The sequence below is a fragment of the Eurosta solidaginis genome, chromosome 4, assembly GCF_040869045.1.
Source record: "Eurosta solidaginis isolate ZX-2024a chromosome 4, ASM4086904v1, whole genome shotgun sequence".
NCBI classification, from domain to species: Eukaryota; Metazoa; Arthropoda; class Insecta; order Diptera; family Tephritidae; genus Eurosta; species Eurosta solidaginis.
Window position 1 is genome coordinate 110,153,599 of NC_090322.1, and position 16,016 is coordinate 110,169,614.

At 45.4% G+C, this 16,016-nt stretch overlaps 1 protein-coding gene across 10 annotated transcripts in view; it reads left to right on the forward strand.

Moving 5' to 3' along the window:
* The window catches only part of Sik2 (Salt-inducible kinase 2), a 964,644-nt gene that overhangs the window by 683,383 nt on the left and 265,245 nt on the right, over window positions 1–16,016 (forward strand). For all 10 annotated transcript variants that reach the window (XR_010952760.1, XR_010952759.1, XR_010952762.1 and 7 more), the window contains one exon: window positions 720–835. Coding sequence is in view for 3 of the 10 variants with exons in the window: in XM_067782444.1 (XP_067638545.1) it covers window positions 720–835 (116 nt within the window). In the remaining 7 variants the exon portion in view is untranslated. The remainder of the gene's footprint in view (window positions 1–719; window positions 836–16,016) is intronic.

Here is a 16,016-nt window from a genome sequence, read left to right on the forward strand (position 1 = left end):
GACGCGAAGTAGTTACAAAGGTGTAAAAATCATTAATTAATACTAGAGCTTACGATTTCTCGAACTTGTTCGAGAAGAGATTTTTCGCGAGTCTCACCTTCTCGCGAGATTCTCGAAATACTCGTAAGGCTCGCGAGCTTCTCGACATTCAATTTAATCGGTTCATTGGCTGTGTTATATAGAGCTTACGATTTCTTCAGGAGCGCTAGCGAAAATGTCCACAAAACACAAGTAAAAACATCGAAATGTATAGAATACTGCAAATACAGGACTGAATTGAAAGTCGAGAAGCTCGCGAGTATTACGAGTATTTCGATATTCGAGAATCTCGCGAGAAGCCGTGTTCTCGATGTCTCGTTAAAAAATTGAATTTTTGTGAACAAAATTATATGTATAATAATAAATATGTTTTGAGTTAAGTGTCATTGAAAGCAAAAGTCACAAGTAAAAAAAAAACCAAGTGTATAAATACTGTCCATACAGCGGTTAAATTTATGTCGAGAAGCTCGCGAGATTTTCGAGTACTTCGAGACACGAAAATCTCGCGAGAAGTCGAGTTCTCCATTTCTCTGCTCTCGAAAATCTCGCATGTCTTCGAGAAGAAATCGTAAGCTCTAATTTATACTATACAGCCTTAATAAATAAATTAAAGTAGAGTTACAAGTATTTAGGAACATGTACAATTATTTAAAAACAAAAAAAAAATTGTTTTATTGCAGGAAGTTTTGCAACGAAAAGTGTACATCTAGACTGAATTCTACAAGACTTGTCACTCCCCAGTGTAGTACAAGTACGGATGAAGGTTGTGAAACAGAACACGCACAATATAAAAGAGGTATGATATACTTTTGCAGAAGAATTGCTTATAGAAATCAACATCTTATATGAAGAAGAAGTTATAAAGGACAAGAGGACAGTAGAAGGAAATCAAGAAACAAAATTTTCAAAGTCTTAGCTCAAACAAATTTGTAAGGGTAGTCCTAATACGGTACCACCATAAGCGTTTCTATTCTAGCTCGAAGGTGGATAGACTTGGTTGCCATAAAGTTGTGTAATCAAGGATTGCTAAGAAGGTAGTTAGTTGCGGTCCTTTTCAAAATCTACAGCTTTAGTTTGGAAATATAGCATATTCATGCCAAGTGAAACATTATTCATGTCAAATAAGATCATTTTTGAGTTTGCAAAGAGTTTCATAGTTATACTAAAGTAATTGCCAATATATGTATGTATTTATATTAATTACATTCGTAAATTTAATGGGTTTTGAGACGTATTCACTTAATTTCTCTTATTATCTATGTATGTGACTTAACTTCTTAAAGTACCACATTGAATAATGTGGCGAATGTTAACAATTTCGATGCGTCATTGTGCTGCTAGTAAATAAACGCACAACAGCAGCAGCAAAGTAAGCAACCACACATATGTGCACGTAAACATCAAAGCAGGCAGCCACACATAAATGCAAACAGGAAAGATAAAAGCGAAGGGATTACTCATACATACCCACGCATATAATTAGACGACAAAAGTAAATACCACATACATAAAGGAGAAATAAATAAGCAGCAATAGAGAGTATAAAAGCAGCGCAGGCTGAGGAATAATCGATCAGTTTGGTTTTAACAGACTATTAGTGATGTACGCGAGTATTGTAATTGTGAAGTACTACTACAGTAAAGTTGCAAATAAAAGAGATATTGCTATACTGAGTATTTGAGTTATTTATTCTAGAGTACAGCGATTCGAAAGAAAGCAGAAAGTGCAAAATAATCAGAATTTCAGAAAATTCGTTACAATTGGTGTCAGAAGAAGAATATTATTAATATCATAAACATGAAAGTTTGGATGTTTGGATGTCCAGTCGTTTGTCTTTGTGACTCAATCACGCAAGAACGGATGGACGAATTTGGATGAAATTTGGCACACACATAGCCAATAGTCTAGAAAAATCTACTAGCTATATGTTTTTGAAAAGGTGGAAGGTCCAGCCCCCTTATAATTTAATTTTATTTTTTGTGACTGAATCACGCCAGAACACCTACACAGATTTTGATGAAATTTGGCACAGAATATAGATAATAGTCTAATGGCTAAACATTTTTTCGAAAATTGAAGTAGGGGAGGGGTCCCGCGACACCTTCGAACAGTTACTTTTTATAAATTTTTACACATTATAACTTTAAGTATACTTTCGTACTTTTTCGGGACTATTTCGGGATCATTTGCGGACCCTTCAGAGATAATTTATGGATGATTTTCAGTATCCGAACGGGATCAATTCAGGATGGTTTTCGGGATCCATTCGTGATCCCATCAGGGTCATTTTGGTACTTTTTCGAGACTATTTCGGGATCATTTGCGGACCTTCCCGAGATAATTTCTGGATGGTTTTCGGGATCCGTTGGGGACCCCGTCGAAGTTATTTCAGGACTACTCCGGGATTATTTGGGAATCCTTGCGGGATCATTTCTGGATGTTTTTCGGAATCCCGCCAAGGTCGTTTCGGGCCTTTTCGGTACTATCGAGGCCGAGGTAGATGCTTTAAGAGGTCGTATACAGGAGCTGCAACTAAATCGCTCAGCTGTTTCAGCAAGCAATCCGAAGGAAAAAATTCCCTCTTTACGCAGCTCTGTTCCTTTCCAGGTATTAAAGCTTCAATTTGAGAAGACGTCAGCAGTAAATAACGGGAATACTGAAGATAAAGTTGCCGCACTGTTCGTGACATTGACAGGGCCTGCAGCTGAAATCTTACAGACTACCCCAGATGACGAACAGAACAGTTATGAAGCATTGACGGCTGCTGCCGAGAGACGTTACCGAAGCGAACACAGGAAGCAGTAACACCAAATAGAATTGTAAGACTGCTACCCAAAAGCTAATGAGACACTCCAGGACTTCGCGTAGGACATTGAGAAAATTGGCCCATCTGACAAATACGGACGCACCCGTGGAACACACCGAGAGGGTAAAGTTTCATAGCTTTATAAATGGTCGTCGAAACGAAGCGAGCTACATACGCAAACCCAAAGCCAACATTTGCTGAAATAGAATCACATGCTCTGACTCAGGAAACACCCTTCTTCCTCCTCTCCTACTTCTGTGTAAGCCAGCATACAAAGCTCATCACGTGGAAGTGGAAATGCCAGACAGTGTAGATACAAATTTGAAAGCATTAAAAGGAAGGCAGCAGAAAAACGATGGTGCCGTCAAATGTTTTAAGTGTGGCAAGCCAGGACACATTGCACGCAATTGCAACACCAACCCTTTAAGTTCCAACAATGTGGACGTTCGTAAAAGCAGAGCTGAAAGATATGAGCAAATCTCCAAGTCTACTCAATCGTTAAACTAAAGCGAGTCAGCCGCAAGGTGCGACAGCTGGCTCCCAAAATTGAGTTCCCCACAATCTCTATCTCGCAAATTGGAAGAAGGTCGAGCTATCTTACTGTTGGAAAATATGTGGATGGAAAGTAACGTTTACTGACTGTAGATACGGGCGCATCTAATTCCATCATTCGATCGGATTTAGTCAACAAGAAAATAACACCAATGCATGGAGCAAGATTGCGTACAGCAACTGCAGAGGACACCCAGGTAATGGGAGAAATAGCATGAGAAGTCACCGATGGGAACACCGCGGTACTACACAATTTTATAGTGGCAGATATTGTTGATGAAACCATAATTTGAGTGGACTTCTTAATCGATTAAGGCATCAAGATTGGCATGCAAAGCAAGACAGTGCGATAAAAAACATAGAATTGCCACTTGATTTCAGCTACGAGAAAGGCTACATCAGTAATCGAGTGCTGGTGGTGGAGAATCAGCAAATACCACCAAAATCGGAAGCAGTCATCTGGGCAAAGGTTGATGGAGATTGTGGGACAAACAAATTGTGGGTTGTCGAGGCAGCAAACAAATCAACACCGAACGTATTTGTAGGAAAACCCCTGGCTACGACTAAACAAGATGGACATATTCCGGTAAGAGTACTCAATGAGTTCAAGTCACCACTCAAACTTACCAAAGGAAGCATATTGGGAAGATGCCAAGAGGATGAAATAATAATCAGTTGCGAACAGCTCCAGGAAATCGTTTCAACTAGCAAGATTGATCTTTCAATGATATCACGGCAAGGGCGGAGAGGCTAGAGGAGGACTATCAGAGTAAGGCAAAACAACTTCTCCTAAAGAACGCAAATATAATTGACCAGGATGGTTCCAAACCAGGCCGCACCAACGATGCGAAACATCAAATTGACACTGGAAATGCGAAGCCAATCCGCCAAGCTCCTTGTAGTATACATACAAGGAATGAGCGACAGTGGCGTCATCGAACCATCAGCCAGTCCATGGAGCCCACCGATGGAAAAATGGGGTTGGGTTTTGGGTGGACTACCGGAAGTTAAACGATGTCACGAAAAAGGATCGCTACCCATTTCCTAGAATTAACGACACTCCGTACTCGCTATCTGATACGGAATGGTTTTCCGCACTGGACTTAAATTGTGGCTACTTGCAAGCGGAAATAAAGGAGGGAGACAAGGAGAAAACAGCATTCAGTGTCGAAGATGGTCTTTGGCAGTTTACGGTAATGGCCTTTGGGCTATGTAATGCACCAGTTTATGTTGAGAGACTCATGGATCTGGTACTGAAAGGACTACATTGGAAAACAAGCTTGGTGTACCTAGACGACATCATCGCATTGGAGAACATCTTAAGAACTTGGTGGAGGTTTTCCTAATAGCTAGTGTTGGTCTGAAGCTAAGTCACAAAAAGGGATCACTCTTTAAAAAGGAAGTAAGTTATTTGTTCCATAAAGTAACAAGGGAGGGCATCTGCACTGCGAACGAAAACATGTTGTTGTTGTTGTTGTTATAGCGATAAGGACACTCCCCGAAGTCCTTGGGGAGTGTTATATATGTGCCTTTGTTGGATGCAGACCCGGTACGTTCCGGTAACAAGCACCATAAAAGTACCAGCTCGACCATATCGGGAACGATCAGGTATGACCACATGAAACCTTCTGGGCCATACCGCCCTCCCGCCACCTAGATCCTTCAGGAGTTCGGGGTCGCCAGAGTCTTGGCTGTTAATGAAACATGATTCGCCACGGGTAGGTAAGGTTCAAAATTCGGTTGGAGAAGAAATATATTGCGCTGGCAACCCCTTGAGTTGCGCTACACAACCCCTTGAATCAATTTGGTATTTTGGTCGGCTCTTACGACAGGCATACCTACCACGGGTATATCAAGGCCCCATAACCTGCTGGGGGTAAGGAAAACATAGAAGCTGTAAAGAATTTACCAAGACCATAGAACCAGCATCCCTCACTAAGGTAGGCACCTTGTCGTTGGTGGAGGGCTTAGCCGAATATAGCGCCCGACTATGAGGCGGTGCTGTGTAGGACTGGCATCTACGCCGTTTCGCCTCATAGGAGGGCGGCGGGATGTCAGTGACCAAGAACTGTCAACCCCCTAATCCAGGGTGTTATGCGGACCATGCCTATTGGACGATTTGCAGACAGGGGATAAATTCGGTTGTATTCGAACGGAGCCTTTCCGATACCGGGCCACCCCGGGAAGTATTGATGGCCTTACCACAGTATGGGGCGCTGCTGTGGCTGACGGTTGTTTCCCCGTATATAATACTGGACCGCTGAGCCCGCCTTGTCGGGCAGGTGGTCGTGCGACCCAGATGAACAACTCATTACCAAATTGTAATAAGGAGGATGATAAGAGGAGGACTGAGTCGCAAGCCAAGGACGACAAATATGCATTAAGCGATACGTCGGACTCGGGGAGCGCGAGTAGTGCTGATTCAATGAACTCCGTGTTGGAAAAGCACACAAATGAAAACGGAGTAGAAGAGTGGAGAAGGGTACGGAGCAGAGGAAGTAAAAGAGCACTCTCGCAGTACCGTGCGGCACTAAGAATTGTCCAACGCCTGGGAGCAGTGGTCGACCCAACAGAAGTGGAGATCGAGCGCTTGGAATGGGCCCATGAGGCGGTAGAAGGCAGTTCATAAGGTTTGCTATTAGAAACCCTGGGTTCTGCAACCGGTACGAGGAGGAAGAAGTATCGAATGGCAGAATGAAGAGGCAACGTTCAGCGGAAGGCGACAAGCCTGCTTTCAAGAGGCAGAAAGGATCCAGTCCCAGAGCCGCGAGGCAGGGCAATCGCATAGACAAGACCAGTAGGCCCAAAGCTGTAAGACAGATGGGCCCCAATAGAGAGGTAGCAACTACCTCGAAAGCTGAGAATCAGAGGGAAGTTCCAACTACGGAAGTATGAGATAAGCCAAAGGGAGATAACGCTTTCTCGGAGGTGCCAAAGGGAGTTAACACTAAGACGCCGGCTTTTCCCGAGAAGATGAGTGATGTGGCAAAGCAGTCACTGACTGTGGCGCTGGTTGATCGTAGCAGTCTTTCGGACAGATGGCTAGTGAAATGTGGAGATCTGTAGAAAGGGAAATTATTAGTTTAGTGCTTAAGATGATGCGGGAACAACCAAGTAAGCCCCCTCCAACCTTTGATTCGGGGGGATGGTATAATGGTGTGAAGATTATAGCGTGCGACAACATCGCGAGCTTGTGGTGGCTGGAGGAAGTGGTTCCAAACCTCCAAAGGCAAGGGACGAACGCGCGGTTTGAAGTGGTGGATAAAGCGTAAATCCCATCGGTACCAAAAGTTAAGGTATGGATACCATGCGTGATGAAGTCGGAGGATACACTGCGACTTCTGCAGAATCAGAATCCCAACATACCGACACAGGATTGGAAGGTACTTGCTGTATGTCGGCCTACGGAGGAAGGTCAGTTATACACCTTCCAAATAAACAAGCAGGCGGAAGATATATTGTAAACGCAGCTTGGAAAAATGTCCCTTGATACAGGCAAAATTTATATGCGACTCAGGAAAAGAAGTCCCGAGGAAAAAAATCCTAACACTCTGGAAGTGGGCGAAGTCGAAAAGGACCTCAAAAGCCTAAGGGGAAAAAGACAGGGGGAGGTAGCCGACGTCACCACGAAGGTGTTGGAAGAGGACCAACAGCCAGATGGTGCTGAGAGTCGCACAGAGGAACACCCGGCACAATAGTTACAAGAGGCTGAAGGCGACGACTTCACGACACATGTGCAACCAGCCCAATGGTGCTGCGAGTCCTACAGATAAATCTCCAGCACAGTAAAGTGACGTCGGGCGAACTACTCCCAACCCTTGAGGAGGGTGTTTGACGTGGCGCTGATCCAGGAGCCGCAGCTCTCATCGGGAGGAAATGTTTCTGGACTTAGCGCGGATTCAATGTTTACTATGCGCATTTTTTTTTTTATGCGCAAATGGAAGGACGGGTGCGAGCTGTAGTAGTAGTAAGGAAACAGCTGCATTCATATATGCTGCCTAATTACACTACTGAGGACCTCGTAGTAGTGGCCGTTGAGCAAAGGAATAAGCAGGTACTTATCCTGGCATCCTGCTACATGGCCCATGCTGCGGAGGTTCCACCGATGTGCGCAAAGGGCGGTTGGTCATAGGCGCGGATGCAAATGTTCACCACAATGCGTGGGGAGGAGCACATACGAACGAGAGAGGCTATCTCTATTTTGTTACATCCTGCAAACCAATTTGCAGATAGCCAATAGGGGAAATATCCCTACATACATTGGTCCAACATCCAGCAATGTTTTGGATATTACTCTGAGCTACGAGCGTGATATATCAAGGTATGATTGGATGGTTCTTGAAAGACCATCCTTCTCCGACCATGAGTATATCAGCTTCAGCATCCCCCCAAAGAGGGTAGAGAAGGGACGAACCTTTAGAAACCCTCAGCAAACTGGACTAAATTCCAGAAACAGCTAGAAACGTAACTGGGGCAACCCAAAGAGGTTGCCAATGTTGAAGAACTGGAGGAGTCTAATAAATTCCTAACAAGGACGTTTTTGACTGCGTATAACAAAGCTTGCCCTCTAAGAAGATTCAGAGGAACAGCAAAGCCGCCATGGTGGAGCAATGAGCTGAATCGCCTAAGAAAACAGGTAAAAGTAATGTTTAAGCTCGCAAAGATCGCGGACGAGTACAGGGATCTACTGAGGATCTACAAGCGGTAAATTTCCCAGGCGAAGAGAATCTCATGGAAAAGTTTCTGTATGAGCATAGAGTGCTCCAGCGAAACAGCACGGTTGAGAAAAGTTCTAGCAAGGGGAAATATAGTCCAGGGACTAATAAAGAAAGAGAACGGGGAATGGTCACGTAATAGTGAGGAATCCCTTGAGGTGCTTCTCGATACACATTTCCCATCGGGAGATGGTTTAGAAGAGCCAGTAGACAGCACTCACACTTCGATCACGGAGCTGGTAGTGCTGGGCTTGGTGACCGATACCAAGATCGAATGGGCAGTGAATACGTTTTCTAAGTTTAAATCACCGGGCCCAGATGATATATTCCCGGCCATGCTACAAGTTTCAAGTAGGGCGGTCGTGGAATGGCTTAAAATAATATTCGATGGGTGCATAAGACTGATTCATGTACCGCACCCTTGGAGAACTACTCGTGTAGCTTTCCTACCAAAGGCGGGGAAGATCGGCCACGTGTATCCCAAAGATAATAAACCCATTAGCTTAACATCATTTCTGCTCAAAATCTTTGAGAGGCTGATAGATGTGTACATAAAGTCCAACGTGGATGAAAAGCTGTTCTCCACAACACAACATGCGTACACCAAAGGCAAATCGGTAGACACCGCATTGCATAGGGTGGTAATAAGCGTAGAGAAAGCCCTGGAATATAAGGAATATGCTCTAGGAGTCTTCTTAGCTATTGCCGGGGCTTTCAGTAAGGTTTCTAAATGGGCGATTATGGATGGCCTTAATTACATTAAAGAACATCCAGCCTTAACCAGATGGATCGGCTGCATGTTAAATTGCAGGAAGATTACGTCACAATGGGGATTGTACGAGGCCACGAAATCAGTGGACAGAGGAACGCTGCAGGGAGGGGTTCTATCACCTCTGCTGGGGACCCTGTTCATCAACCAACAGCTCAGGCGATTTGATGAGGGATCCGTAAAACTTACGGCTTCCGCGGATGACTTTGCAATTGTCATAAGTGGAAAATGCCTTCCAACGATGAGCTCTTTGGTGGATCGGGCGCTTCGGGATACTCATACCTGGGCATCGAATGTGGGGTTGAAAGTCAACGCGGATAAGACGTATATGGTCTTGTTTACAAAGAGGTACAAGGTCCCAAATTGGATCAGGCCTAAGCTAGGAGGGGTGACCCTACAGGAGAAACCTTGCACAGGATGATTCGTAGATCCTAGACAGAAAGCTGTCATGGAAGCTCAACGTGGAGGAGAGGGTAAAGAAGGCTTCAACGGCACTTTATGCATGTAAAAAATGCTGGAGTGTACGTGGGGCTTATCGCCCTCTCTTTCTCATTGGGTTTTTACAGCAATTGTAAGCCCTATCCTATACTATGGAGTTCTTGTTTGGTGGAAAGCCACACAAAAAGCAACCTACCTCAAAAAATTAGAGGGGTATGCAGAATATCAATGCTTAGCAGTACGGGAGCTCTGAAAAGAATCCCGACAGCTGCACTGTATGCCATTCTGCACATTCCACCTGTAGCGAAGAACATAGCGTTAACAACTGCAACCATGGTCGGAGCCTCGGGGCAGTTTGAGCGCCGACTATGTGGCCATAGTAGTATAGCGTCATCAATCACAAGACGAACAGACTACCTGATTACCTATCTGCGCTTCGAGGGCGATCTTAAGGCCACAATAGAGGTGGACGGTTGGCGCAAGGGTGCTCAAATTGCGGACGAGGCGATACATGTGTACACAGATGGTTCCAAAATAGTGGAAGGAGTAGGGTCTGCGGTATACTGTGCTGATCCGGAAATAAACAGATCCTACAGGCTGCCGGATTACTATAGCGTTTTCCAAGCGGAAATATTAGCCGTAACCAAAGCAGTAGAAACCCTGGAAGAAAATAGCCCAAGCTGCAATCGTTTTAACTTTTATATTGACAGTCAAGCAGCAATTAAGGCAATAATCTTGCATAGCACAGCATCTAAATGCGTGTTAGAGTGTAAGCAGTCCCTGGAGAGCATCGGGATAGGGGAAAGCATACATCTATATTGGGTCCCAGGGATATTGGAATAGATGGGAAAAAGGTCGCATTCCTTGAAGCTTGCTCCGTAGACGTCCCAATTAGACTGGGCGAAATTAAGCGAACTTTGTCGCCAAGTGCTGGCGTTCACGCCTGTGGACGAGCGTCTCGCCGCTATCCGAATAAAAGCAACATTTTTTAATATATCATTCATCTGCGCCCATGCGCTGACAGAGGAGAAAGACGATGAGGTGAAAGACACTTTTTATGAACAATTAGAACGCACATACGAGCGCTGCCCCTGTCAAGATATAAAAGTCGTGCTTGGCGACTTTAACGCCAGGGTGGGCAAAGAAGTTGTTTTTGGCATTACAGTCAGAAAGTTCAGCCTACACAATGAAACTTCTCTTGACGGACTGAGGCTGGTTGACTTTGCCTGTGCTCGAAACATGGTCATATCCAGCACGAGGTTCATGCATAAAAAGATACATCAAGCTACATGGACCAACGCGGCTAAAACCAAGGAACAAAAAACACAAGGAAAGCTAGATGTCGAAAAGCTTCAATCACAACAGACTGCCAATGATTTCGCAACTCGACTCGCACACCTACTCTCTGAGAGCACAACTCATCCTGAAGGAATACAGGGGCAATGGGAGCATATCTCCAAAGCACTTCGTACTGCCGCCGAGGAAAAAATTGGTTACCGGCGGCCACGAAAAAACAACTGGTACGTTGAAGAATGCCGCGTTGCAACCTAAAGAAAAGACGCTGCCTACAGGGCTACGTTAAAAGCGAGCGCGACAAGAGGAGTGTGTGAACGCTATCGTGAGTTGAAAAGGGAAACGATACGCCTTTTCAGGAAGAAAAAAGCAGAAGCAGAAAGGCGTGAGTGCGAGGAGCTTGAGCTGCTAGCCACCAGGAATAACGCCCGAAAATTCTACCAAAAAATACGGCGACAGACGGAAGGTTTTAAGACCGGGGCAAACTCCTGTAGGAATGAAAACGGCGACCTTGTAACTGATGTCCAGAGAGTGCTTAGATTATGGAGGGAATACTTCTCTGCTCTCCTAAATGGAGGCAGCAAGTCACCGCGCAGAGATGAGTTGGTAAGGCGCATGCAGCAGCTTCTTAGCAAAATATGGGCGGACGAAAGCATGCCCGACGGTTGGAATCTAAGTGTTCTTTGCCCAGTCCACAAGAAGGGGGATACTGCAAAAATGCACCAACTATCGTGGAATCACCCTTCTTAATATCGCATATAAGGTCCTTTCAAGTGTATTGTGCGAAAGATTGAAGCCCACCGTGAACCGGCTGATTGGACCTTATCAGTGCGGCTTCAGACCTAGTAAATCTACCATCGACCAGATTTTCACAATGCGCCAAATCTTGGAAAAAACCCGTGAAAAGAGAATCGACACACATCACCTCTTCGTCGACTTTAAAGCCGCCTTCGACAGCACGAAAAGGAGCTGCCTATATGCCGCTATGTCTGAATTTGGTTTCCCCGCAAAACTTATACGGCTGTGCAAAATGACGTTGAGCAACACCATCAGCTCAGTCAGAATTGGGAAGGACCTCTCCGAGCCGTTCGAAACTAAACGAGGTTTCAGACAGGGTGACCCCCTATCGTGCGATTTCTTTAATTTGATGCTGGAGAAAATTATACTAGCTGCAGAACTTAACCGCACTGGAACAAAATACTATAAAAGCGTGAAATTACTGGATATGTTGATGACATTGATATCATCGGTCTAAACACCCGCGCTGTTAGTTCTGCTTACTCCAAACTGAAAAAAGAAGCGGTAAAGATGGGTTTGATGGTGAATAAGGACAAAACGAAGTACCTGCTGTCATCGAGCAAAGCGTCAGCGCATATGCGCCTTGGCAACCACGCTACTGTTGGCTGCCATAATTTCGAAATAGTAAAAGACTTCGTTTATTTGGGAACCAGCATCAACACTAGCAACAACATCAGCACTGAAATCCAGCGAAGAATCAATCTTGCCAATAAATACTACTTTGGACTAGGTAGGCAATTGAAAAGTAAAGTCCTCTCTCGGCGAACGAAAATCATACTCTACAAGTCACTTATCGTACCCGTCCTGCTATATGGGGCAGAAGATTGGACCATGACAACAGCAGATGAAGGGGGTTTGGGAGTGTTCGAGAGAAAAGTTCTTCGAAAGATTTATGGACCTCTACGCGTTGGCGATGACGAGTACCGAAGAAGATTTAATGATGAGCTGTACGAGCTATACGCAGACATCAACATAGTCCAGCGAATTAAAACGCAGCGGCTGTGCTGGCTAGGCCATGTTATGCGAGTGAAAGATGATGCTCCGGCCAAGAAAGTGTTTCTATCGCCCGCATAGCGGCCCGCACTCCGTTGGAAGGACCAGGTGGAAAATGATTTAAGCTCCCTTGGTGTGACCAACTGGCGCCGGTTGGCGGAGCGAAGGAACGACTGGCGCGCCTTGTTGGACGGCCATAACCGTTTAGACGGTTAAGCGCCAATTAAATAAGTAAGTAAGTAAATTAAGCGAAGGCGAGAGGTGTACATGATCGACCAAGCAGGAAAGGCGTGGGTTCAAGCGCCGGGCTGTAAAGTGTCGAAGATTATGTGCAGGTCTTACAGCCTTAGACTAACAAAGTCTTATATCATTAAAAAGAGAGGACTGTAGACTCATGACGGGTATTCTGACTGGACACTGCCTTCTGGAGGCACATGCCTTTAAATTAGGCTTCGTCAGTAATAACAGATGTAGGAAGGGCGGGCTGGAGAAGGGAACGATCGAGCACGTTCTGTGCTCTTGCCCTGCGCTTGCCAGGCTAAGACTCCAGGTATTAGGAGTGATACAGCTGTCAGATCGAGAAGCAGCAAGTGGCTTAAATCCTAGGAAGCGTCTAGTATTTGCCAAGAGGACGGAGTTATTTTATAACATAGGTCCTGGTTTTTGATAGGGTTTTTCAGTTTGGTCGTTAAAACACACTCCTGGTAACACTAGGGACTTATTCAGTCTATGTGAGGTCCTCATGGACCGACCAGTTCAACCTAACCTAACCTAACAGAACCTGCATGACCAAACAAGTTTCCTTGGGCTGTGCACATATTTCCGCCGATTTGTACCAAAATTTGTCAGCGTAGCCCCTAGCCTCCACGAGCTCACTAGGAAAAGTAAAGTTTTGAATGCACGAAGGAGCAAAAAGGGGGCTTTTAAACATTGAAAGAGCGTTTGTGCACTGCCCAATGTTGGCATATCCGATTCCAGGATCAACTTTTATTCTAGATACAGATGCGTGTGGATATGCTATAAGAAGGGTCTACTCCCAATTGGTCGATGGACAGGAGAATGTAGTTGCCTACTACAGGCGATCAATTGAAAAACCAGAGAGGAAATATTGCGTTACACTGAGAGAGCTGTTGGCATTAGTAGAGTGCATTAAACATTTTTACAAGTACCTTTGCGGGCAACGATTCCATTTCACAACAGATCACGCAGCATTGATATGGCTCCTACAGTTCCGCAATCCAGAAGGTGAATTGGCACGGTGGATCGAGCGACTACAAAGCTATGACTTTTCTATTGAGCATCGAAAAGTTAGGACCCATGGGAATGCCGATGAAATGTCGCGAAGACCATGTAATGGGAATGCAAACACTGTTCGAAGACTGAGGCTAAGAAAGGCATCATAGATGTCCGGCTTATGACAGCAACGTGTGCGGATGAAACAACTAAGCCACAGCTAGAAGACACAGATCTGTCACATTTTATGCAAGGGCTCGAACGAAACGAAAGGCCAAATAGATAGGAGATGTCAGCAGAGAGTCCTATTGCGAAGTCATATTGGGCACAGTGGAACAGTTTACAATTGACATCCGGTGGTCTGCGTCGAATATGGGAAACTGAGAATAGTCAATGTAAGATAAAACTCAGAGTTGTTCCAAGGAAGAGGATTCATAACGTTCTCAGTGAGCAACAAAACGAATCACGAAGGCGCTCGATAAAATTAAGCAGATATTGTAGTGGGTTGGTTGCCTTCAGTCGGTATACTGAATCCAAAATCAAAAGGCGAAAACAGTAGCAGAATTGTTTACAAACAATTGGGTTACAAGGTATAGTGTACCAATGGAGTTACATTCTGACCAAGGCAGGAATTTTGAATCAGCTATGTTGCAAGGAATATGTAAGACATTGGTAAACACGAAAAACACGGACAACTGCATTGCATCCTCAGCCCGATGGTATTGTAGAACGATTCAGTAGAAACATGGGGAGCACTTAAGGAAAGTAGTGGACAAGTGCAGGATACACACATATCCTTAATCTTGATGGATTACCGATCGGTAGTACATGAGACAACCGGGCAAACTCCCGCAAAGGTAAATTCTGGCAATGACCTTCGACTGCCAGCTGACTTGAAGTTTGGGATAAATCCCGATGCAGAAAGGAATGCAAGTAACTTCACTGGTCCCTCACTAGGGTAGGCACCTTGTCGTTGGTGTGAGGGCTTAGCCGAACTCCATAGCGCCCGACTATGAGGCGGAGCTGTTTAGGACTGACATCTACGCCGTTTCGCCTCATAGGAGGGCGGCGGGATGTCGGTGACCAAGAACTGCCAACCCCCTAATCCATGGTGTTATGGTGACCGTGCCTATTGGACGATTTGCAGCCAGGGGATAAATTCGGCTGTATTCGAATGGAGCCTTCCCGATACCGGGCCATCTCGGGAAGTATTTATGGCCTTACCGCAGTAAGGGGCGCTGCTGTGGCGGACGGTTCTTTCCCCATATATAATACTGGACCGCTGAGCCCGCCTTGTCGGGCAGGTGGTTGTACGACCAAGATGAACAACTCATTACCTGAATGTAATAAGGAGGATGTAAAGAGGAGGACTGAGTCGCAATCCAAGGACGACAAATACGAATTAAGCGATGCGTCGGACTCGGGGAGCGAGAGTAGTGCTGATTCAACGAACTCCGTGTTGGAGAAGCACACAAATGAAAACGGAGTAGAAGAGTGGAGAAGGGTACGGAGCAGAGGAAGTAAAAGAGCTCTCTCGCAGTACCGTGCAGCACTAAGAATTGTACAACGCTTGGGAGCAGTGGTCGACCCAACAGAAGTGGAGATCGAGCGCTTGGAATGGGCCCATGAAGCGGTAGAAGTAGGTCGAAGGCAGTTCAAAAGGTTTGCTGCGAGAAACCCTCGGTTCTGCCACCGGTACGAGGAGGAAGAAGCGTCGAATGGCAGAATGAAGAGGCAACGTTCGGCAGAAGGCGACAAGCCTACTTTCAAGAGGCAGAAAGGACCCAGTCCTAGAGCCGCGAGGCAGGGCAGTCGCATAGACAAGACAAGTAGGCCCAAAGCTGTAAGACAGATGGGTTCCAATAGCGAGGTAGCAACTACCTCGAAAGCTGCCAGTCAGAGGGAAGTAGGAGATAAGCCAAAGGGAGATAACGCTAAGACTCCGGCTTTCTCGGAGGTTCCAAAGGGAGATAACACTAAGACTCCTGCTTTTCCCGAGAAGATGAGTGATGTGGCAAAGCAGTCACTGACTGTGGACAGGATGATTCGTAGATCCTAGACAGAAAGCTGTCATGGAAGCTCAACGTGGAGGAGAGGGTAAAGAAGGCTTCAACGGCACTTTATGCATGTAAAAAATGCTGGAGTGTACGTGGGGCTTATCGCCCTCTCTTTCTCATTGGGTTTTTACAGCAATTGTAAGCCCTATCCTATACTATGGAGTTCTTGTTTGGTGGAAAGCCACACAAAAAGCAACCTACCTCAAAAAATTAGAGGGGTATGCAGAATATCAATGCTTAGCAGTACGGGAGCTCTGAAAAGAATCCCGACAGCTGCACTGTATGCCATTCTGCACATTCCACCTGTAGCGAAGAACATAGCG